The 23753-nt window shown below is 48.8% G+C and overlaps 1 pseudogene and 2 gene segments (V, D, J or C); 1 reads left to right on the top strand and 2 right to left on the bottom strand.

Moving 5' to 3' along the window:
* Positions 1 to 4774: 4774 nt before the first annotated feature.
* On the bottom strand, positions 4775 to 7508 carry LOC101103794 (immunoglobulin lambda variable 5-39-like). The segment is given in 2 exon segments: positions 4775 to 7315; positions 7434 to 7508. Coding segments are annotated over 2 exon segments (453 nt in total).
* A 916-nt stretch (positions 7509 to 8424) lies between these two features.
* LOC101108519 (immunoglobulin lambda variable 1-40-like) lies at positions 8425 to 10307 on the bottom strand. The segment is given in 2 exon segments: positions 8425 to 10099; positions 10209 to 10307. Coding segments are annotated over 2 exon segments (498 nt in total).
* Positions 10308 to 14631: 4324 nt separating this feature from the next.
* Positions 14632 to 17637, top strand: LOC114118865 (adenylosuccinate synthetase isozyme 2-like; annotated as a pseudogene).
* Positions 17638 to 23753: the final 6116 nt, after the last annotated feature.

The following is a 23753-nucleotide window of genomic DNA, read 5'->3' as shown; positions in this document are numbered from 1 at the left end:
GTCCCCACACCGCTCCTTCCCCTCTTCATAGCCTGAGAGGGGGCGGGGCCTTTCATGCAAATGACCCCCCCAACCCCCACAATGCTCTGATGACCTCTAGGACCTGGGTCAGCTTCCTGTGTCTGAGGGAGGCCAGTGTGTGATCAGGGTCGGGGTTGTATGGGGCTTGGGGGTGGGGAGCCCTGAGCAGGAAGCACCAGGGAGCACCAGGGGGCTGGGCTCTGCTCTCACCCCTCCACACTCAGGAAAGGCCTCGGAGCGCCCCTGGTGTCCGGACCAAGACACACATCCTGACCTGCTGATACAGCTCTTGGAGTCAGCTTTCCCCAAATTGCTTTTGAAATTCTACCCTTCAGGATGTGTTTGGATGGATAACAACAGCCAACTGTAGCTTACCCTGTAGTGCATGTGAGTGTTACTCAGTGGATGTGTGACTTTGAGATTTTAACTGAATCAAATGTGTTCATGGATTAGTAAAAATCTAAGGTCGTCACTTAAAATAGATGCCTAAATTGAACTGAAGAAAATGCTGTTGTTAAGTCACTGGGCTGTGTCCACTCTGGCTCTGTTTTAATTCTGCATTGCCATGGTACTATTTCTAAAACATACTTTTCCTTGTAGCCTCTGTTCTCTAAATAAGATAATTTTAAAGACTTTCTGACAGGTATGGCATCTCCACTGGGGGATTTTTATGTCATAGCAGGACGTTCTATCTGTGAAACAGGGGAGGCTGAGGTGTCAGAGCCATGGGTGGTCTCAGATCTGAGATGAGACACAGGACAGGACAAGGCAGATCAGCTGTTCTCAGGAATCTCAGACGGGACCATGGGGAGCAAACCTGACTTAGGCGTGGTCCAGACAGAGCAGCAGTCAGGGCCCCGGGGGCAGAGCCCCATGACAGGGTCTGCTTTCCCAGCCCAGGGCCCCGCAGCTTCTCCCAGGCTCACTGTGCATAAAGTCAGTCCCACAGCAGCTGAGCACAGATGCTCCTCAGCCAGGAGTCATCTCCAGGTCTCAGGACCAGGGCTCTCTCCCCTCCTGATTCCTCACTGGATGGGCACACAGGATGGAGTATGAGGATTCAGGGAATAAATCGGCTACTAGAGGGGTTCATGGATCCCCTGGGAAACAAGGGGACCCCAGGGAGGAGCACAGAGCAGACGAGTAGGGGTCACAGCTGACGCCAGAGATCTGAGGCTTCTCGGGAAGGAAGGGTTAGAGAGGTGCAAGGAGGGGCCGAGGAAGTGAGTGTTTCAGGAAGATCTGGAGACACGGCCATGATCTTCAGACAGAGGGAGCTGGCTCCTGACCATGGAGATCATGGTCTACAGACCTACACGGTCACTGGAGGTCTGTGAAAAGAGAGAGGCCCAGGACTGGGAGGAGAGTCGTGAGTGAGGTGAGCGGGAGGGCAGGCTGTGAGCAGAGATGAGGAGGAGCGGGCGCAGGCTGAGGAGAGCTGGAGGGGTGCACGGGGTGGGCTCTGGGGGCTCCTCCCCTCCTCTCTTTCTGGGAAGAGGGTGGGGACTGATGACCCCCTGACCCCTTCACCCTCCAATTCTGGGTGCTCGGCCCCGGGTGCAGCTTCAGTCCCAGGAGGAGGCCTGGGGGCCGCAGCTCTGAGTCTGTCCCCTGAGAGGAAGCACCTGCTGTCCCGTCCAAGTCAGGCCGCTGAGCCCCGGGGCAGGGCCAGCTCGGGGGACCACGCGGGTGTGTTGAGGTTTTGCCAACTCTGAGCGGTAAACATCGCCCCCTGGTGACGAACTCGGGGAACGTTCACGGTGATGAGATTGTGAGCAAGGTGCTGCTCAGCTGCTTGGTTCTCAATCCTGTCTGACTCTTTTGCGACCCCGTGGACTCTAGCCCACCAGGCCCGTCTGTCCATGGGATTCTCTAGACAAGAACACTGGAGTGGGCTGCCGTTTCCTGCTGCAGAGGATCTTCCAACCCAGGGACAGAACCCACATCTCTTATGCCTTTTGCACTGGTAGGCGGTTCTTTACCCCTTTGACACCTGGGAAGCCTTTGAGGAGGGAGGGGCTGCCTTTTTTCCTGTCACCAAATACCTAATCAGTAAACAAGTAAAGGAATTATATAATAAATATTACATGTCTTTGATATTGTACAGAGAACTTTTCTATTTTCACCTATTGTATTTTCAGGTTATTCTGACTAACTTGTTCTCACGATTCTTTTTTGTTCCTTCCATTTATCTCCTTTTCCTTAGGACCCAAGAGTGTTTGTATGTGCTTATCAAATACATTTGATGTCTTGTCCCTAAAAACATCTGTCCCCTGACGTCATCATCTCAGGCCTCTCACCGTTGATGTCTGTGCCGTCTCACTTCCCTTCAGTATTTAGTTTCCTGGTTCTTCATATAAGTGACAGTTTTTCCTGGATCCTGGACTGTGTGGAAATTGCTTGAAGAAACTCTGGGTTCCATTTCCTCTTCCTTTAACAGGAGATGCTTCTGTGGTGGAAGCTCAGGGATGTGCGTTCGCTGCCCAGGGACCCAGCAAGGGCGGCACTGACCCCCTGCTCTGTGCTGCCGACTCCGACCTGGGAACCGGGGGCACCTGTGTGAGCAGCTCCGTCATCCAGGGGCGTGTGCCCACCCTCTGTGTGCCGCTGCCCTCGGGAGGGGAGTCGGGCTGAGGGGGCAGCTGGGCTGCACTCAGGGGACACCCAGTCTGCTGGGTTCCGTGGCCTCAGGGACTCCTGGAAGGGAGAGGCAGACCCCTCGCCCGGGGCGCCCCGTGGCTGTGGGGGATGCAGGTCTTTGTCTCCTGCTCTGGCCTAAAGCACTGGGCAAACTTCCAAGCCGCCAGCCCGTGAGAAGCAGCAGTAATCAGCGTCGTCCTCAGCATGAACTGAGGTGGTCAGAGAGGCCGAGCTGCCAGACTTGGAGCCAGAGAACCGATCCGGGACCCCTGAGGATCTTTAGCCATTTTCGTAGGTCAGGAATCTGGGGGCCGATGCTGGGAGCTGTTGGTACCAGCTCACATAATAACCCCCGATTATGTTGCTGCTTCCAGTACAAGAGATGGTGACCCTCTGGCCCAGTATCCCGGAAAAGGAGGGCAGCTGAGTCAGCCCAGCCTGGGCCCAGGATCCTGGGAGGCGGAGAGACAGAGATGGTGACTCGGGGGTCCAGACACGAGTGCAGGGAGCAGGGCCTGTGAATCTTCCCAGGGGCCCTCCTCTGTTCTCCCATCCAGTCACCTGTGCAGAGAGCGCCCAGGTTGAGGAGCAGAGGGGACCCGGCCATGGTGGACACGGTCAGGGCGTCCTGCCATCTCTGGCCCCACAGCTGAGCAGAGCGTCCCCACACCGCTCCTTCCCCTCTTCATGCCCTCAGAGGGAGGGTCCATCATTCAAATGCGTCCCACCCATCCGTCCCTGGGCACTGGCTCAGGCCCCTGTGCCTGAGGGTGGCCAGTGGGTGGGCTGGGGCGGGGCTGTATGTGGCCCTGGGGTGGGAGGTCACAGCTGGGAGCCACCAGCAGAGGCCACCAGGCAGCACCAGGGTCCCAGCTCGCATCCTCTTAACCACCTCACGATCGGCCCCCGAGCGCCCCCTGGGGTCCAGGCCCAGACACACATCCTGTGACCTGGGGACCAGCCCCTCAGGGAAGCCCCTGACCTGCTCTGTCCTCTGTCTCCTTCTTGCCTTCAGGCCGGGAGCCCGTTCTGTGTCCCCTGTGACCTCAGGGCCGTCTGTGGGCTCCCCTCCGACCCTCAGGGTCAGTCTGTACACGGCGCGCTTGGCAGCTCAGGGGTCAGGACTGAGGGGGCGTCGGGGACACGTATTCCTTTAAATCAGGCTCAGGTCAGGACAGTGGCGACCCCGAGGATGCAGCCTCCCGACTGTGCAGGAGGCGAGCACTTTCTCCTTCATTAGAAATGAAGCAGTGCCTTACACACGCACACAAGCACACACAGCTTGCTTCGAGGTCCTTTCCCAGGGAGAATAAGCATTTTGTTTTGAAATATGCTCCCTGACCCCACTGTACTGGTTCCTGGTCTCGTCTTTCCTACCTAAGTTAAATAAAGCACTTGCCACGTGTTCACTCCCTGTTGGCTTGGGAAGCAGAAGCCACCTTTCTGAGTGAGGCTAACTCTACTCCCAGCTCCTGGGACACAGAAGGCAAGGTGACTGTGGTGGCATCACCTGTGTCCAGGTGCCCGGATCACGATCACCCCTGTCCTCCTCCTCTTTCATCCGAGGATAGGAACCCCCAGTGGTCAAGGAACCTGAGTGACTGCGGCTGGAGCCAAAGGACCAGTCGCGGCTCCTGAGGGCTGGGGACCCGCAGGCATCATGGTTTGGGGTCTCTGGCTGGGACCTGTTGGTTCCCGGACACCTCACACCACCAGCTCTGCCGCTCTTTCTGGGACTAGAGGACCTGAGCACTGGGCTGGACAGTGGGCTCAGCTGAGACAGTCCAGACTGTGCTCCGGACTCTGTGCTCAGCGGGGAGGGGGCAGGTGGCATGTCACTGCTGCAGAGCCTGACTCTGAGCAGGCAGAGCGACCCTTGAGTGGTGTCAGGAACCAGCATCTTTCCCTCTGACATCTAAGGGCTCCGCCCCGTCCCCACTGCTCACACCCCCTCCAGCTTCTCAAGGGAAGCAGGTGTAAGGAAGCCACACTGTAAACAATGCAGGGACCCACAGCCCGGCTACTCAATTTTCCTGGAAGAAAATATTTCACTCTTGCTCAAATTTTCTTTTATCTTTCTTGCTGAATGTTTATCCTCATCATACAAACGCAGTCAAATTTTATGTTTTTTTTATTACTGGGACCAGAGTAACACACATTTTTAAACTACCTTTAAATTTATATAATGTTAACATTATATACTATTTTTAATAATTGTAGACTTGTACATTTTCCTATTCGTTCTCCTTAATTTTCAGCATAATTTCATATTTATGACTCATTGGAAAACACCTTTCATTAGGAAAGATTGAGGGCAGGAGGAGAAGGGGATGACAGAGGTTGAGATGGTTGGCTGGCATCACGGATCCAATGGACTTGAATTTGGGCAAACTCCAGGATGGTGAGGTGCCGGGGTCCTGCCCCAGTGGATCCAGGGAATTTGAAGAGGAGATGGAGTAGGCGAGGAAAAACTTATTTATTTAGAAATATAAAAGAAATTAAGAAGAAATAGTATAGTAGGAAAATTTAGTGGAGAAAAGTGCTGAATAACTTGGTTTACGTGGAAAGCCAATAAAGTTCCAGACAAGGAGCTTGCACCATCTACGTTAGGCCACCGGCGTCCTCTTGAATAGCGGGGCATGCCCCACCTTGGGCTCCCTCTCACGTGGATCTTAAAAGCCGGGGCAAGTTAGTAGACATGGTGAGCCTCCATGCCCTAGACGGGAATTCAACCAGAAAGTAGAGTAAAGACACGGGGGGAACCAGTCCAGTGACTGGCCCATCCTCTATTGTTCAGAAAGGCCTTTTATACCTTTTTTTGTACATAGAGATCAATGGATAATATAAAATTCTGCAGCGTCAGCAGCCCTGACTCCTGTTGAGACCAGGCTTTCTCTCTGCATACCTAGTTGTATACATAAGTCTTAGGTGATTCACATCATCTTCTGGCCAGAAGGCCAATTAACATTTTACAGCCCTTTTCTGATAAGGGTTTGTCGACCAGAAGACTTATTCGTGTTGTTCTTCCCAAAGTCTGGTGCCACTCTCAGAAAGCACTAATAAAGTTACATTCTTACATAGCAAGGACACAACAATTTATAACAATGAAAGAACTACAGTGATTTATTACAAAGAGAAAAGGAATTAACTCAAAAGTCTAGTGTTGCTAACATCAAAACTACTATAAGCCTATTTTTAAATCCCAATTACATTGATTAATATCCTTCAGGTGCCTAAAAGATAAAGAATATGGAGGGCTGGCAGCAGTCATTGAGTCAACAGTGAAAACCCATCACCAATATGATTTTTAGCTCTTTAGAAAAGGCTCTGTATCTTTAAGATGCTTTAAGCTTTGTGCCTCTCATGGTTGGGGGGCTGTAAGCAATTCACAAATTGTAAAAAGGCAGGGGGAACCTGTCAGGCAAGTTAGAGAGCCATCAAAGGGGTTTGAGCTGATGCAGGAGACTGAAGGCCTGAATTAACGTTTTTCCAGAGAATGTCAGAAGAGTGAAAACCACAGTAACAAAGCAGGCAGACTCTGGTTTGGGGGGTAGATGATCAGGAAACCTCAGGGGGAACCCCCCAAAGCCGGATCACGCCTTTGCGTTTTGTCGGGCTTCCTTCCTCATGACCTTTGCCATGGGCGGGATTCCTCACGCTGGCTCCCAGCAGTGAGGGACAGGGAAGCCTGGTGTGTGGCTTTACAATGTTATGTTGCACTACTTTTAATGACTGTTATCTTAGTGACATTCAGTGTTTCAAACTACAGATGAGGAGTCACTACTCACTATGCCTTTAATTTCTCTTGCATGTTTGTAATTTTCAATGCACAGACTTCTGATATTCCTCAGATTTAAGTGTTTTGTATTGATTGTATCATACATGCTAGTGGTTTTATTTTCAGAAACTGGAGGTTCAATACTGAACTACGAAATACAATTCATTTCTGCATGTTGACTTTTATATCACAAAATCCCAAGTGAAACACTCACAGAAGCCTGTCTTACTGAACCCTTGACCCTGAGCTGGGCCTGGCCTGAAACCACCTCTTCTGGGCTCAGCCAATGTCTTTATCGAAAATTTTGTCTCTGAACAAGAAATGTTTGCCCAGGAAAACCTGCATTGGATAAAAGTATCTTAGCAATCTAAAAGCTAAATTGAAGCAAAATACAATATTATCAAATCTGCTGGTTTAAGGAAAATCGGTTGCTTGTCTAACATCTGACAATTAGAAGTCACCCCCTGAGCTAGACTTCATCCGTGCCATGAGCAGGGGTGAGTGGACGATGTTTCTGTTGCTCTTCCTCACTGCTCTGGAGCACCGTGTGAGCATTAGTGTCGTCATGCCACACAGCACAGTAATAGTCGGCCTCGTCCTCGGGCTGCACCTCGGAGATGAGCAGGAGCCCTGCGTTGGTCGAGGCATCTTTGGATCCAGAGAAGCGGTTGGGAACCCCAGAGCCCTGGTGCTTATCAGAGTCTGACTTGAACCTCAGGAGGTACCGGGGAGGGCTCCCTGCCTTCTGCTGATACCAGTATATGCTATAGTTGCCAACATTGTAGCCACTGCTCAGGGTGCAGGAGAGTCTGGCTGATGCTCCCGGAGACGCAGAGAGGGAGGCTGGCTGAGTCAGAAGAGGCTGGGAGAGGGAACCTGCAGACACAGACACAGGGGAGACGGGGCAGGAGCTGCAGGAAAGGTTCCCAGAGTCTGCGCCCCAGGGGCTGATGGGGCTGGGGGCTGAGCCCTGGTGCCCGGGGCCTGTGCCTACCTGTGCAGAGAGAGAGGAGCACCAGCAGGAGAGGAGTCCAGGCCATGGTGCTGACAGCTTCCTGGTCCCCACAGTGGGGCTGGGCTGCCCCAGGCCTCCTGTTCTGCCCCAGCCTCTGCCAGAGGAGGGGCTGCCATGCAAATAGGGGTCCACCCAGGGCCCGCCCAGCCCATCTCTCAGCCCTGATGCTGGAGCTCAGCTCACAGCCCAGACTCAGGGGGTGGAGGGGAGTTCCCTCTTGGGAGCCCCTGGAGGAAGCACCTGCTGAGACCAGATGACAGGGGACTCTGCAGCCGGAGAGGACACACTACTGAGTACCCCCTGGGGTGCACGCCCTGCCCGAAGCCCAGTTCCCAGAGTGAGCGATGCTCTCTGAGCAGCCATGCAGGGTCCCCAGGGCAGTCCCATAGCGCCCCCGCTGGTCACACGTGGGAAATAAAAGCAAAAAAGAACCTCCAGAATTAAGGAGGTAAAATGCAAACTTCTCTAGGAAGATGCATCAGTGAGCTAGTAGAGAAAACAAGCAAGAAGATTAATTTCCTTAGAAAAAGATGGAAATTTTACTATGGAATTAGTCCACAAAAAGACATAACATGTATTTCCTCACCTGAAATATGTAACAAACTCGAGCCACTACATTGTTCTAACTGATTTGCATTGTAGGCATGTCTTTTTAAAAAACATTGAAAAAAGGTGCAATATTTCCTAGTTTTTTGAGAATTCGTTAAACATTTGTACACATACCCGAAAAATTTATAAGAGGAAACACTACAAGCCACTAACATTAACTATTGATCAAAATGTTCTAATCAGAAAGTTAACAAAAAATTCAAAATATAAGAACTTGATACTAATACCAAATGTTATTTTTTCCATCTACAAGTTGTATTTTATATTAAGACATATTAAAAAATAAATTTAGAACCAAGAATAAAATCCATGTAAAAATAGAAACACCTAGACACAATTGTAGTATTGCTAGTACATGCTCATTTACATACATGTAATTTCGTGCAGGAGGACTTAATGTCTCCATTACTTAGGAAAATTAAGGGACAAAAATAATGCTAATCAACGGAAAGTAAAAGTACGGTTTTGTGTTCAGATGAGATGTTCTTGTAACTTAGCCATTTAGTAAAATTCATATGATTATTTTCTTTTCTCAACCCGTGTTTGTGAGATTCATCTCATATCAAACAAAATGTTCATACTAAATCCTTTTCCTATTGTTCCAATGCATGGATGCTTGTGTAGGAAAAAGAGGAAAACAGGTGAAGAGAGGAACTGGTAAAGGACAGAGCCATCAGGACCCCCTTGAAGGAGGGTGAGAAGGTGACAGGAAGCATGGATGCCCCACGCCCTGTGCCCAGGTGCCAGGAGCGCAAGGCAGGGCAAAGGCCTCCAAACCCACATCCCATCACTCTCCCTAAAGGACAGTCTTTGTTCAGGAGTGAGGACACGAAGGGAGGGGTCCAGGTCGTGGAGGAGGGCTCCCAAGACCCTGCTCTTGAGACGAAGTTGCTGACATGGAGGAAGTCCCTCCCCTGGGTCTCTCACCCTCTGTCCAGGTATCGCTGGAGGTCAAGTTCACTGACATTTCTGTTGTGTAATTTCCCGTCCATCCGAGCCTGGACCTCAGGTCTAGGCACTGACCCCTGGACAGAGGAGCAGGAAGTCAGAGGCAAGACTGTTGCTCACAGCTGAGAGCTCTCATGTCCCCTGGGGCCCAGGTGCAGGAAAGTCACTCTCCAGTGAGCACCCTGCTCCCCACGTGGGCAAAGGCCAGTGGAGGAGGTTCCCAGGCTGCCTGGCCAGGAGCCTGGAGCCCTGGCTGAGCCTGAGAGGCTGTCACAGGAAAGGCAGGAGCAGCATCCTGGGCCTCAGCTCAGCCCAGTGATGGCTGAGGAGCCTGAACACCAGACTTGAGGCCAGGGACCCGAACAGGGACCCCCCCACGTCCACTACTGGCCTCAGAGAGAAGGAGAGCTGCTGGGCCCAGGACACATACTGGACGCTCTGACGAGTCCAGAGTCAGACAGAACCGTACTGTGTTCCTCTGGTTCTGACCCGACCCATCATGGACTCTGACCCCAGGGCACCTGCCCCTGGCACTGGGGATTTCTGCTCAAGTTGAGAAAATCAGACAATGTGTTGCTGCCAAGGAAAGCTGGAGAAGGGGTGAACGAAGAAAGATGTGAACAGCTTTTTCTGGACCTAGTTCCGTGGTGTGACTGAGCACAGTCTTAGGCCAAACAGACGAAGCGGCTGCCTTTGCAGAGGATGTTTCTGCCCCCAGAGCCCCGACTCTGAGAGGACAGCGGGTTTTTGTCTCACTTCCCCCTTGACCTGGAGCACTGTGGGACTCTTAAGACTGAGGTCAGCAGACGCACAGTAATAATCGGCCTCGTCCTCAGCCTGGAGCGAAGTGATGGTCAGGGTGCCTGTGTTGCCAGACTTGGTGCCAGAGAATCGGTCGGGGACCCCCGAGGGTCGTTTGTTACTACCATAGATCAGGGTTTTGGGGGCCGATCCTGGGAGCTGTTGGTACCAGCTCACACCCAATAGTCCAATGTTGCTGCTGCTTCCAGAGCAGGAGATGGTCACCGTCTGGCCCAGGGACCCGGACACAGAGGGCGGCTGAGTCAGCACAGCTTGGGCCCAGGATCCTGGAAGGGGGAGAGACAGAGATGGTGACTCTGCGGTCCAGACACAAGATCAGGGAGCAGGGCCTGTGAGTCTTCCCAGGGCCCATCCCCTGTCCCCGCATCCAGTCACCTGTGCAGAGAGCGCCCAGGGTGAGGAGCAGAGGGGACCAGGCCATGGTGGAAACGGTCAGGGCGTCCTGCCGTCTGAGGCCCCACAGCTGAGCAGAGCGTCCCCACACCGCTCCTGCCCCTCTTCATACCCTGAGAGGGGGCGGGGCCTTTCATGCAAATGACCGTCCTCCCCACCCCACCCCCCAGCTCTCTGACCCCCCCAGCTCTCTGACCCCACACTGCTCTCTGATTTCCCCCCCCAGCTCTCTGACCCCCCAGTTCTTTGACCCCCTCCAGCTCTCTGACCCCCCCAGCTCTCTGACCCCTCCCTGGGCCCTGGCTCCTGTCCCTGTGCCTGAGGGGGTGCAGGGTGTGGACTGGGGCGGGGCTGTAGGGGCCCAGGGCCCGGAGGTCCCATCCAGGAGCCCTGAGCGCTGGTTGCCTGGCAGTGCCAGGGCCTGGGCCCAGCTCTCACCCCACTCACCAGCTCAGGAATGGCCCTCGCGCGCCCCCTGGTGTCCAGGCCCGGACACGCTCCCTGTGCCCTGGTGAGCGGAGCCCTCAGGGACAGCTCCTGCCCCTGCCCTGGGCACTGTCCCCGCCTCAGAGCCAGTTCAGGGGCCTCCTCTGTGTCCGCTGTGACCTCAGGCCCCCTGTGTGCTCCCCTGAGGCCCCTCAGGCCGAGTCTGTCCACGTCTCCCTGGGCTGCTCGGGATCAGGACTGAGAGGGCTTCCGGGGCACAGGTTCCTCTCCATCAGGATGAGGTCAGGGCAGTGCTGGCCCCGGGGAGGCCCGTCCCCTTTTGGGCAGGAGAGCGGGTCCCTCCTCTGTGGGTCCCCTCCCTGGTGGCCGGAGCCCTGCTTCCTCTGTGCGTCCCCTCAGCCGTGAGGAGGAGGGGGCTCTTCTCTGTTGAGGTCGGAAGGTGTAGGGGGAGAGGCCGGGGGTGGGACCCTTGGTTCCTAAACGCCTGGATCTTTACTGTGTGCAAACCTTTCTACACTCTGGACCCCATGCCCATGTCCTCTCTTACGAAGTGACTCCTACAGGGCGTCTCTCCTGCAGGCACAGGGCACAGGCTGCAGGGAGCAGGCCTGGGGGTGCTCCTGTCCGTTTTTAGTGAGACTCTGAAGGGTCTGAGCAGCGTGTGTCCCCAGGGAGCCTGATATGTGGTGGCTGTTAGGATGAATTGTTCCAAGCAGTGGGTCCAAGAAGATACAGTTCAGGGAAAGTTTGGTTGGACAAGAGGCCCTACTACAGTTTGCCCCGCACTGAATCTGTGTGTTACACTGTAGGTGTGTGACTTTGAGATTCTTAAAAAGCATTTATTTATTCATTATCTGGGTGCTGGCTTAGTTGTGGCTTGTGGGATCTAGTTCCCCGAACAAGGATGGAACCAGGCTGACTGCACTGGGAACATGGAGTCTTAGCCACTGGACCACCTGGGAATTCCCTGAGACAGTAAATGTATGAAAATATGTTAATGGATTTGTGAAAATGTTAAGGTCATTACTTTAAATACATGCATGAATTTAACTGAAGGTCAATCTATGTTTATTTCAATTTTTCATTGATGAGTCACATATCAGAAATATAATTCTTTGTAAGGTTTTAATTAAGAAAAGATTAAATGACACAGGACAGATCTTTTGAAATTTTTTATTAAGAAGTAAAACTTGATTTTTACGCAGATATTTGCATTATTAATTTTTTGGAGTCTGAGTGAAGCAGAGCAGGAACCAGCCTCTTTTTGCCACTTATAGCATATCCACTGGGGGATTTTTATTTCTGATTAGGAAGATGTGAAGACCTCTAAGACCTTTTAGAACTAACACCCAAAAAAGATATCCTTTTCATTATAGAGGACTGGAATGCAAAAGTAGGAAGTCAAGAAACACCTGGAGTAGCAGGCAAATTTAGTCTTGGAATATGGAATGAAGCAGGGCAAAGGCTCAGAGGGTTTTGCCAAGAGAACACAGTGGTCATAGCAAACACCCTCTTCCAACAACACAAGTGAAGACTCTACACATGGACATCACCAGATGGTCAACACCGAAATCAGATTGATTATATTCTTTGCAGCCAAAGATGGAGAAGCTCTATACAGTCAGCAAAAACAAGACCAGGAGCTGACTGTGGCTCAGATCACGAACTCCTTATTGCAAATTCAGACCTAAGTTGAGGAAAGTAGGGAAAACCACTAGACCATTCGGGTATGACCTAAATCAAATCCCTTATCATTATAGAGTGGAAGTGAGAAATAGATTTAAGGGACTAGATCTGATAGACAGAGTGCCTGATGAACCATGGACAGAGGTTCATGATATTATACAGGAGACAGGGATCAAAACCGTCCCAAAGAAAAACAAATGCAAAAGAGCAAAATGGCTGTCTGGGGAGGCCTTACAAATAGCTGTGAAAAGAAGAGAGGCGAAAAGCAAAGGAGAAAAGGAACGATATAAGCATCTGAATGCAGAGTTCCAAAAGAATAGCAAGGAGAGATAAGAAAGCCTTCTTCAGCGATCAATGCAAAGAAATAGAGGAAAACAATAGAATGGGAAAGACTAGAGATCTCTTCAAGAAAATTAGAGATACCAAGGGAACATTTCATGCAAAGATGGGCTCGATAAAGGACAGAAATGGTATGGACCTAACAGAAGCAGAAGATATTAAGAAGAGGTGGCAAGAATACACAGAAGAACTGTACAAAAAAGATCTTCACGACCCAGATAATCATGATGGTGTGATCACTCACCTAGAGCCAGACATCCTTGAATGTGAAGTCAAGTGGGCCTTAGGAAGCACCACTACGAACAAAGCTAGTGGAGGTGATAGAATTCCAGTTGAGCTATTTCGAATCCTAAAAAATGATGCTGTGAAAGTGCTGCACTCAATATGCCAGCAAATTTGGAAATCTCAGCAGTGGCCGCAAGACTGGAAAAGGTCAGTTTTCATTCCAAATCCCAAAGAAAGGCAATGCCAAAGAATGCTCAAACTACCTCACAACTACACTCATCTCACACGCTAGTAAAGTAATGCTCAGTAAAGTAAAGCCAGGCTTCAGCAATATGTGAACTGTGAACTTCCAGATGTTCAAGCTAGTATTAGAACAGGCAGAGGAACCAGAGATCAAATCGCCAACATCTGCTGGATCATGGAAAAAGCAAGAGAGTTCCAGAAAAACATCTATTTCTGCTTTATTGACTATGCCAAAGCCTTTGACTGTGTGGATCACAATCAACTGTGGAAAATTCTGAAAGAGATGGGAATACCAGACCATCTAACCTGCCTCTTGAGAAACCTGTATGCAGGTCAGGAAGCAACAGTTAGAACTGGACATGGAACAACACAGTGGTTCCAAATAGGAAAAGGAGTACGTCAAGGCTGTATATTGTCACCTTGCTTATTTAAGTTCTATGCAGAGTACATCATGAGAAACGCTGGACTGGAGGAAGCACAAGCTGGAATCAAGATTGTCAGGAGAAATATCAATAACCTGAGATATGTAGATGACACCACCCTTATGGCAGAAAGCGAAGAAGAACTAAAGAGCCTCTTGATGAAAGTGAAAGTGGAGAGTGAAAAAGCTGGCTGAAAGCTCAACATTCAGAAAACTAAGATCATGGCATCTGGTCCCATCACTTCTTGGAAAATAGATGAGGAAACAATGACAGACTTTATTTTGGGGGGCTCCAAAATCACTGCAGATGGTGACTGCAGCCATGAAATTAAAAGACACTTACTCCTTGGAAGGAAAGTTATGACCAACCTAGACAGCATATGAAAAAGCAGAGACATTACTTTGTCAACACAGGTCCGTCTAGTCAAGGCTATGGTTTTTTCAGTGGTCATGTATGGATGTGAGAGTTGGGCTATAAAGAAAGCTGAGTGCCGAAGAATTGATGCTTTTGAACTGCGGTGTTGGAGAAGACTCTTGAGAGTCCCTTGGACTGCAAGGGGATCCAACCAGTCCATCCTAAAGGAAATCAGTCCTGAGTGTTCATTGGAAGGACCAATGCTAAAGCTGAAATTCCAATCCTTTGGCCACCTGATGCAAAGAACTAACTCATTTGGAAAAGACCCTGATGCTGGGAAAGATTGAAGGTGGGAGGAGAAGAGGAGGACAGAGGATGAGATGGTTGGATGGCATCACCAACTCAATGAACACGAGTTTGAGTAAACTCCGGAAGTTGGTGATGGACAGGGAGGCCTGGTGTGCTGCGGTCCATGGGGTCACAATGAGTCGGACACAACTGAGCAACTGAACTGAACTGAGCTGAACTGAGGAAGACGTGTGTCAAAACATGGCAGTCTGAGCGATCAGAGCCGTGGGTAGGTCTGAGATATGAGATGAGGGCAGTACAGGACAGGTCAGACCTGTTGTTCTCAGCAAACTCAGAAGTGACCACAGGAGGTTAACCAGAGTGAGAGTAGAACAGCAATGATGGCCGCGGCAGGGAGGACGCAGGGGCGCAGTGCCTGTTCAGCCTTGCACAGTCTGAAGCACCTGGTAAATACCAGTGTTTTGGTGACAGTAGCAGTTACAATCAGCCTCATCCTGAGTCTGCAGCCCAGAGATGAGCATGAGCTCTGTGTTGGCCGAGGCAGCCTTGGATCCAGAGAAGTGTCTGGGGACCCTGGAGCCCTGGGGCTTATCCGACTCTGGCTTGAACATCAGGAGGTACTTGGGAGGGCCCCCTGGCTTCTGCTGGAAACAGGACATTTGGTAGCTACCAACACTGTAGCCACTGCTCAGGGTGCAGGTGAGTCTGGCTGATGCTCCCGGAGACGCAGAGAGGGAGGCCAGCTGAGTCAGCAGAGGCTGGGAGAGGGAACCTGCAGACACAGACACAGGGGAGATGGGGCAGGAGCTGCAGGAAAGGTTCCCAGAGTCTGCGCCCCAGGGGCTGATGCGGCTGGGGGCTGAGCCCTGGTGCCCGGGGCCTGTGCCTTCCTGTGCAGAGAGAGAGGAGACCAGCAGGAGAGGAGTTCAGGCCATGGTGCTCACAGGACCCTGGTCCCCACAGTGGGCTGGGCTGCCTCAGGCCTCCTTTTCTCCCCCTGACTCTGAGAGGAGGGCTGCCATGCAAATAGGGGTCCACCCAGGGCCCACCCAGCCTATCTCTCAGCCCTGATGCTGGAGCTCAGTTCACAGCCCAGACTCAGGGGGTGGAGGGGAGTTCCCTCTTGGGAGCCCCTGGAGGAAGCACCTGCCAAGACCACACAGGTCCCTGCTCACGGGTCTCTGCAGTCAGACAGGACACACTGCTGAGTCCCCCCAGGAGCACAGGCCCTGCCTCCAGCCCAGCTCCTGGAGGGACTAAGGCTCCCTGAGCAGCTGTGCAGGAACCCAGGGCAGTCCCACAGTGCCCGCTGCTGGCAACATGTGGGGAAAACATGCATAAAAAGGGAATGAAGTTCAGTTTTCTAAGAAGGTACAACATTTGTTCTAGTAGAGAAAATAAGTAAACAGATGAAGATGCTTAGAAGAAACAGAATATTTTGTCATGAAATTACTCCACAAAAAGACATAATGTATCCTTATTTAGCGTAAATATCTAACAAACGTCAGGAGTTATATGGTTCCCATACACTGGATTTGTATTTTTTTAAGCCTTGAAAAAGATGTAAAAGTTGTGTTTCTCTGAGAAAGCAGTTAAAGTGTTTTACATAAAACCCATAGATAAAGCACCTAAGAGGGAAATTTATCCCACTTCCCTTGTTTTCGTGTGTTTAACGATCTGCCTGTCGATGGAGGGGACATGGTCACAGTGCTGAAGCCAGGAAGCTCCCACATTCTGCAGAGCAACTCAGCAGGAAAGCCGAACTGCTGAAGCTCCATCCCCCAGAACTGGTGCTCTGCAACAAGAGAATCCACGCCAGTGAGAAGCCAGTGCACTGTGATGAAGAGCGGCCACACTCTCCCCACCCCACCCACCACCCACAACCAGATAGCCCAGGAGCAGTGACGACCCCGCACAGCCATCAATCAACCAATCATGTGTAAGAAACAACCTGACCACCAAACCAGTAGAAGGGGACATCACAGACCACCGTCGTAGACAGTGATCCAAGTCCTCTCGACAAAGTGAAACGTTAGAAAAGTAGAAAAATCCCAATCTCAGGTTAAGACATTGACAGTGGTACCAAATGTTGCTGTTTAGAATATATGTTATATTTGATATGAAGACTCTCAAACATAAATTTACAGAGCAATCCAGTTCACACACTCCCAGTCGCCCCCGAACCCTTCGGGCTCTTCTCGTGTCTCTGGAGCCTGGGCGTTTGCCGAGACCAACCTTGGAGCATCCTCCTTGTCCAAGGCGACAGAGGCCACCCCAGGCAGCAGCCTGGGGGGAACCTGGCGACCCTGGCACTTGGCGGGCAGTGGGACCACGAAGGCAAGGGGAAGGTGCTGATCTGCTGGCGCAGGACGCCAGCACGCTGTGCCACTGCCAGGGAGGAAGTAACGCTGGCCTCAACAGTTGCGCATTCTGTGGAGGGTGACTTTCGTCTTTCACCCAGTGAACAACTCAGGCTCCCAGTGGAGCCCGAATGTTACTGCATTCACTGGAAATGATGTGGTAATTCACCTACCTGGATTGTGTGAGGAAGCAGAAAAAAAATGTTCCAAAAGGGAAAGGTCTGGAAGGCTGGTCAAAGGCTTCTCCTACCTGACAGAGCTCATCCTGGAACAACAGAGAGGAGAACAAGCAGGAAAAAGTTGGGGTACCACAGAAAGGGCATTCTCCCTGTTTATTCTTCCCAAGAGGACCAGAGTGGACTTAGGATATGTGATCTTGTTTCTGACTTTGATGGCTTTTCTGAGAGGTTCCAAGTTCTGGCTAACCACTACAAATCTATATACCCCACTTCGGAAATAGACATTGAAGATGAATTCCAAAAACTCAAGGGTTATATGGAAAAGGTGAAACCAACTGCGAGATACATGGAGTTTATTTCCTATATGAGGCTTTTCATGGACCATCGAAGAAAATCTCGGTGAAGGTGCAGTGGCAGCACTGCTAGCTATTGATTTTGAAAGCCATCCTCTCGTAACCTCTTTGAGCTGTACGGTTGGAGGTGTTTGTACTGGCTTGGGTATGCCCCCTTAAAATGTGGAGAAGTGTATGGAGTTGTGAAAGCTTCTACAACTAGAGTTGGGATTGGTCCCTTTCCTACAGAGCAAGACGATGAAATTGGAGAATTATTACAAACAAGGGGTAGAGGGTTTGGTGCAACTACAGGAAGGGAAAGAACACGTGTCTGGTTGGACCTTGTTTTGATTAAATATGCTCATCTGATTAATGGATTTACTGCATCGGTACTTAAAACTTTTGATATTTTGGATATATTTATGGAAATCAGAGTTGAAGTTGCATACAAGTTAGATGGTGAGGTTATAACTCATTTCCCAGTAAACCAAGAACTCTTAAATAAATGGACTTAAATGTAAGACCCTCCAGAATGGAACACACAGATATGGAATGCAAGGACATTTAAGGAACTACCTATTAATGCCCAGAACTGTTTGATTTATTGAAGATGAAGTTCAATTTCCAGTTAAATAGATTTGCTTAGATAAATCCAGAGTCTATGATTCAACCCTATTAAGGATTTCCAGTGATACAAGAAACATTCCTGGAGAGGTGGGGAAAGGACTTTCTTAAATATTTCATTGATGATCTACGAATTCTAAGAATAAAGACGCTGAAATGAGGTTTAGGCCCTACAGTCGCTTCCAGTCTTTCAAGATGGATGACTTGTGTGGAGATACACTTTGGCAATTTGGCAATTTCCTTAGCTGGCATAATTGGCAAAATATTTGTTGCTTCTCCTGCTCATGGTGCCATATTTTCTTTTAATTTTAATAATAATATAATGAATACTGTTTGAAATCTAAAATAGAATTACTTTCAAAAATGAAGTTTTCCTTCATTATTGTTGTGTTCATAGATTTTATCTCTATTGAAAAGTAAGAATAATTAATGCAGTTTGCATAAATATTTTTACATTCTGATCATTCAATTCTGTCACTGTAACCTTTGTTGTTTGAAAAAATGATGAGAGGAATCCTGTAAATGTTTGTAGTGATATAAATTCTGTTTAAATTTTGAACTGTTCATTTTCCTTTGAGACCACTGCAAATTTGACCTTTGGTGGTAGGCGTGTGTTATACTCAAGGGTCCTTTAATTTGTACAAACACAAAATGTGTTTCTCTCTGTGAATTATTTAACACATTGAACATTTAATTAAATGTTAAAAGGAAAAAACTATTCCCTAGAATAACTATCGCAATGTTTAAAAAAACTTAGTCATTAAAAGACCTGTTTGATAAATAAATTTAACACCAATAATAGCAAACACTACATCACATTGAAACACCTGGACATCTTAGTAACATCCTAGTACACACTGAACACACACACCTAACTCCACACGGGTCACCCTACAGAACCTCTGCCCACAGCTTTGTCTCCTCCTCTGCACAGACACTCCGAGGATCCACCCTCTCCTTAGAGACACCTTCTGATTCTCAGCTTCCAGCAGCCTCTCCCCGACACAGACTCGGCTAAGACCTCACATGGACCAGGAGGTGGGAAACAAATCTGAACTATTGGGTGCAGACCAGGAGTTCTGGGGGATGGGCCTCATGGGGATGAGGGTCCCCATCATGGAGGAAGGTTTCAGAGAGCCCTGAGTGGTTTCCCCACTGGTTGGCCCACTACCCATTCTGAGACTCAGCATTTTGGCCCGTGCTGGTCACAGACACCTCCTCTAACCTCTGGGATATCCTAGCCCCCATTCAGAGTGGCCCACTGTTCAGCTGAGGGGCATTTCTAGGTCCACCCTGGGCACAGGGATATGCTTACATCGAGACTCTTGTCTTCTTGGAAACTGACCTTATCCCAAAATGTGCATCTCTGTTAGCTGTGGCCCCACAGTCCAGTGCAATCCTACGTGTATGTGAAAGGACAGTGAAAGAGGGCAGCAGAACACTCGAGTGGTGACATGGGGTACTCTGTGAGCCATACGTTCAGGATGAGGACAGGAGCTCAGTATTCAGGGTCACCGGCCATTGGTCTGAATTCCCCTGTGAGCAGCACGGCTGCCATCCCAGCTGAGCACAAACAGTCAGCCACGTCCTCAGGTTGGAGCCCAGGGATGGCCAGGGGTCTTGACGGACCTGGAACTGGAGAACTTCTCTGAGATGATAAGGACTGCTTGTGACTCCTGTGGGTCAGGAGTCTGGGGACCTGGCCAGGGTATGGCTGCAGCCAAGATGCAGAAAATAACAGAAACTAGAACATACTGAGGCAAAATCTAAGAGAAAATAAAAAAGAGTTTCTGAAGTAAAACTGTACAGAAAAAAAATTAGTTTATGTGATAAAATCAGAAAGAGGTTCAGATGTAAAATCTCAAAGAAACTACAGGGTTTTTAGGAAAAACTCTTAAAGTAAGAGGATATGAGTTAAAATCTGTCAGTAAGAAACAGGGTCTGAGGAAAAATCTGACAGAAACTAGAGGGTACTGAGGTTAAATCTGAAAGAAATTAGGGTGTTCAGAGGTAAAATCTGACAGAAAGTAGGGGGTTAAGAGAAAAAAATCTAACCAAAACTAGGGACTTCAGAGGTAAAATTTGAGAAACTAGGGGGTTCAGGGGTATAATCTGAGAAACTATATAAAACTGACAGAAACTAGGGCATTCCAAGGTAAAATCTGACAGAAACAAGGGGGTTCTGAGGTAAAAACTCATAGAAACTAAGGGATTCTGAGGTAAAATTTGACAGAAACGAAGGGATTCTGAGGTAATATCTGACTGAAACTAGGGATTACTGAGGTGAAATGTAACAGAAACTAGGGGCTTCTGAGGTGAAATCTGACAAAAACTAGGATGTTCAGAGGTAAGATCTGACAGAAACTAGGGGATTCTGAGGAAACTGACAGAATCTAGGGGGTTCTGAGGTGAAATCTGAGAAACAAGAAGATTCTGAGGTAAAATCTGACAGATACTAGAGGATTCTGAATTAAAATCTGACAGAAAATCAGGAGATCTGAGGTAAAATCTTACAGAACCTCGGGGGGTCTGAAGAAAAATTGGACAGAAACTAGGGGATTCTGAGGTAAAAATCTGAGTAACAAGAGGGTTCTGAGGTAAAATCTGACAGAAACTAAAGGGTTCTAGGTGAAATCTAACAGAAACTAGGGAGATCTGAGGTAAGATCTGACAGAAACTAGGGGATTGGAGGTGAAATCTGATGGAAATTAGGGATTACTGAGATCAAATCTGACAAAAACTAGGGGTTTCTGAGGTAGAACCTGAGAGAAACTAGGATTTCCTGAGGTGATAACTGACAGAAGCCATGAGCTTCTGAGGTGAAATCTGACAGAAGCCAGGGGGTTCTAAAGTAAAATCTGACAGAAACTAGGGGGTTCTGTGGTAAAATCTGACAGAAACTAGGCAGTTCTGAGGGGAAATTTGACAGAAACTAGGGGATTCTGAGGTAAAATTTATCAGCAATTCATGGGGTCGCAAAGAGTCGGACACGACTGAGCGACTGAACTGAACTGAATAGTCGTCTGAGGTTAAAATCTGGCAGAAGCATAAAATCTGGCATAAACTAGGCACTTCTGACATAAAATCTGATGTAAACTAGAGGCTTCTGATGTAAAATCTGACATAAACTAGGGCCTTCTGACATAAAAATCTAACAAAAACTAGGAGGTTCGACATAAAATCTGACAGAACCTAGGGGTTCTGAATAAAATCTGACAGAAACTAGGGGATTCTGAGGTGCGATTGACAGAAACTATGGTCTTCTGAGGTAAAAGCAGACAGAAAGTGGGATTCTGTTGTAAAGTCTGACAGAAACTAGGGTGTTTACGGTAAAATCGGACAGAAACTAGGGTTCTGAGGTAAAATCTGACAGAATCTAAGAGGTTCTGTGGTAAAATCTGACAGAAAATAGGCAGATCTGAGGTAAAATCTGACAGAAACTAAGGGGTTCTAGATGATATATGACAGAAGCTATGGAGTTCTGAGGTAAAATCAGACAGATCTAGGGGCTTCTGAGGTGAAATCTGATAGAAACTACAGGTTTCTACGGTAAAATCTGACTGAAACCAGTGGGTACTGAGGTAAAATGTGACAGAAGCTAGAGGGTTCTGAGGTGAAATCTGACAGAAACTAGGTGGTTCTGACATGAAATCTTACAGAAACTAGGGGCTTCTGAGGTAAAATCTGACAGAAACTATGAGATTCTGAGGTGAAATCTGACAATCTATGGGGGTGTTAGGTAAAGACTAACAGAAACCAGATGTTTCTCAGATAAAATGTGACAGAAACTGGCAGGTTGTGAGATAAAACCTGAAAGACTTGGTGGTTTTTAGCTAAAGTCTGACCAAAATAAGGAGATGGTCTGATATAAATCTGACAGAATGAAGAGATTCTGAGGTAAAAATTTACAGAAACAAGGAGTTTCTAGGTAAAATCTAACAGAAAGTAGGCAGTTCTGAAGTAAAATCTGACAGAAACGAGGAGGTTTGAGGTAATATCGGAAAGAAACTGGGAAGTTCTGATTGAAAAACTAACAGAAAGATGGAGGTTCTCAGCTAAAATCTTAGAGGACATACAGAGTCTTCCTGTGATCCAAAACGGCACAGGCCTACCAGGAAGCCACACAGCTGAGGACAGAGAAGATCCAGCACAGCCAGAAACAAATAACTAAATAAGTTACATTTTTAAATATATATGCATAAAAACTATCGCTTTCACTTTCATAGACACTTTCCTAGTGGTGTAGACGGTAAAGACTCCACCTGCAATGTGGAGACCTGGATTCAGTCCCTGGGTTGGGAAGATACCCTGGAGAAAGGAACGCTACCCACTCCAGTATTTTTGCCTGGAGAATTCCATGGACAGTACTGTTCACGGGGTCACCACAGACTACATAGTATAAATTGTATATCATATATAATATGATATAGTATACTGTAAATTCTATATTGTATTATATATATGTAATATTATACAATAATGATGCCCTTGGGGATCCAAAGAAATAAAATTCTGCACCACAGAAGACCACAGAACCAAGCTATTTTAGAACAATAAATTTCAAGTAAAATTGAGTATGGCTGCCAGTGCTCTGCTGAATGATTCATAGATCATCACCTATGACTCCGCAGATGTCCCTCCTCATGGGGACACAGCTGCAAAGTCCCCAGTGGGGAGCGAAAGTCTCCTGCCCTCAGGCTTGGTGTTGGTCCAGCTGGGAGCAGTTGAAAGCAGAGCATCCACGATTAGTTCCACAGCACCCCTTGTTGGCTCAAGCTGAACTCCCTCTACCCACAGAGCTGGTAATCCTGGGACCTCTCTTGTTAAGGATGTTACTGATGCTGAAGCTCCAAAACTTTGGCCACCTAATGCCAAGAGCCAACTTGTTTGAAAAGACCCTGACACTGAGAAAGATTGAAGGCCAAAGGAGAAGAGGACAGCAGAGGATGAGATGGTTAGATAGCATCACACACGTAAGGGACATGAATCTGAGCAAACTCCAGGAGATAGTGAAGGACAGGGGAGCCTGGTGTGCTCCAGGGGGTAGCAAACAGTCAGATACGACTTAGCAACTGAACAGCAATAATGAGGCTTTGCAGCTCACATCATTTTCATGACTCCAACAGACCAAGCAATGTCCTGGCCTTAATGTTGCAACAATAAATACATGACTCTTTATATGACTTTACATGACTCTGGTCTCCCAAAGGAAGAAGATCTTGTTCTAGTTCTAACAAGTTAGCAGAAAGAATGTTTTAAGGGGAGGAAATAGAAGCATAAAGCCTCTGCTGCATTTAAGGTCAAGGGACACCCAGGAGGTGGCAGAAGTCTGCATTGTGTGCCATTTGCTGACGGTGGCACAGTGGTGAAAGCCTAGGCAGATAAAGAAAGGAACAAGAGAGGCCTGTATCGGGGGAGGGAGGGGTGCTTTGTGTGACAGGGAGCAGACAGAGGCATTGCGACTGCAGCAGTGAGGTGAGGACGCAGGGGGTGGATGGAACCCTTCCCAAGGGCCAGCCTAGACCCCTGCGTGCACATGCAGGGCTGTCAATCGCTTTATTTGTCTGTTTACTTTCGGCTGTGCTGGTCGTCATCGTTGCACGGGCTTTCCTCTAGTCGCAGAGAGAGGGGGCGACTCTCCAGCTGCAGTGCGCGGGCTTCTCACTGAGGCGGCTGCTCTTGTTGTGGAGCACGGACTCCAGGGTGTCCAGGCTTCAGCAGCTGCACTGAGTGGGCTCAGCAGTTGCAGCTCCCAGGCTTCAGAGCACAGGCTTCATCGTCATAGCGCATGGCCTCTGTTGCTCCTCAGCACGTGGGATCTTCCCGGACCAGGGATCAAACCCATGTTTCCTGCACTGGCAGGAGGATTCTTTACCACCGACACACCAGGGAAGGCCCAAACAAACAATTGTCAAGCCAACCCTTCTATATAGATCTCCCAGAGGAGGCAGGAGAATGCGCCTCTCTTCTAGGGTAATAAAGTAATAAAGTTCCTTTATTAATTTTT

Source organism: Ovis aries, chromosome 17 (genome assembly GCF_016772045.2).
Source record: "Ovis aries strain OAR_USU_Benz2616 breed Rambouillet chromosome 17, ARS-UI_Ramb_v3.0, whole genome shotgun sequence".
In the NCBI taxonomy this organism is placed as follows: Eukaryota; Metazoa; Chordata; class Mammalia; order Artiodactyla; family Bovidae; genus Ovis; species Ovis aries.
The sequence above is the reverse complement of the archived record's forward strand: the minus strand, read 5'-3'. Positions and strand labels throughout refer to the sequence as shown.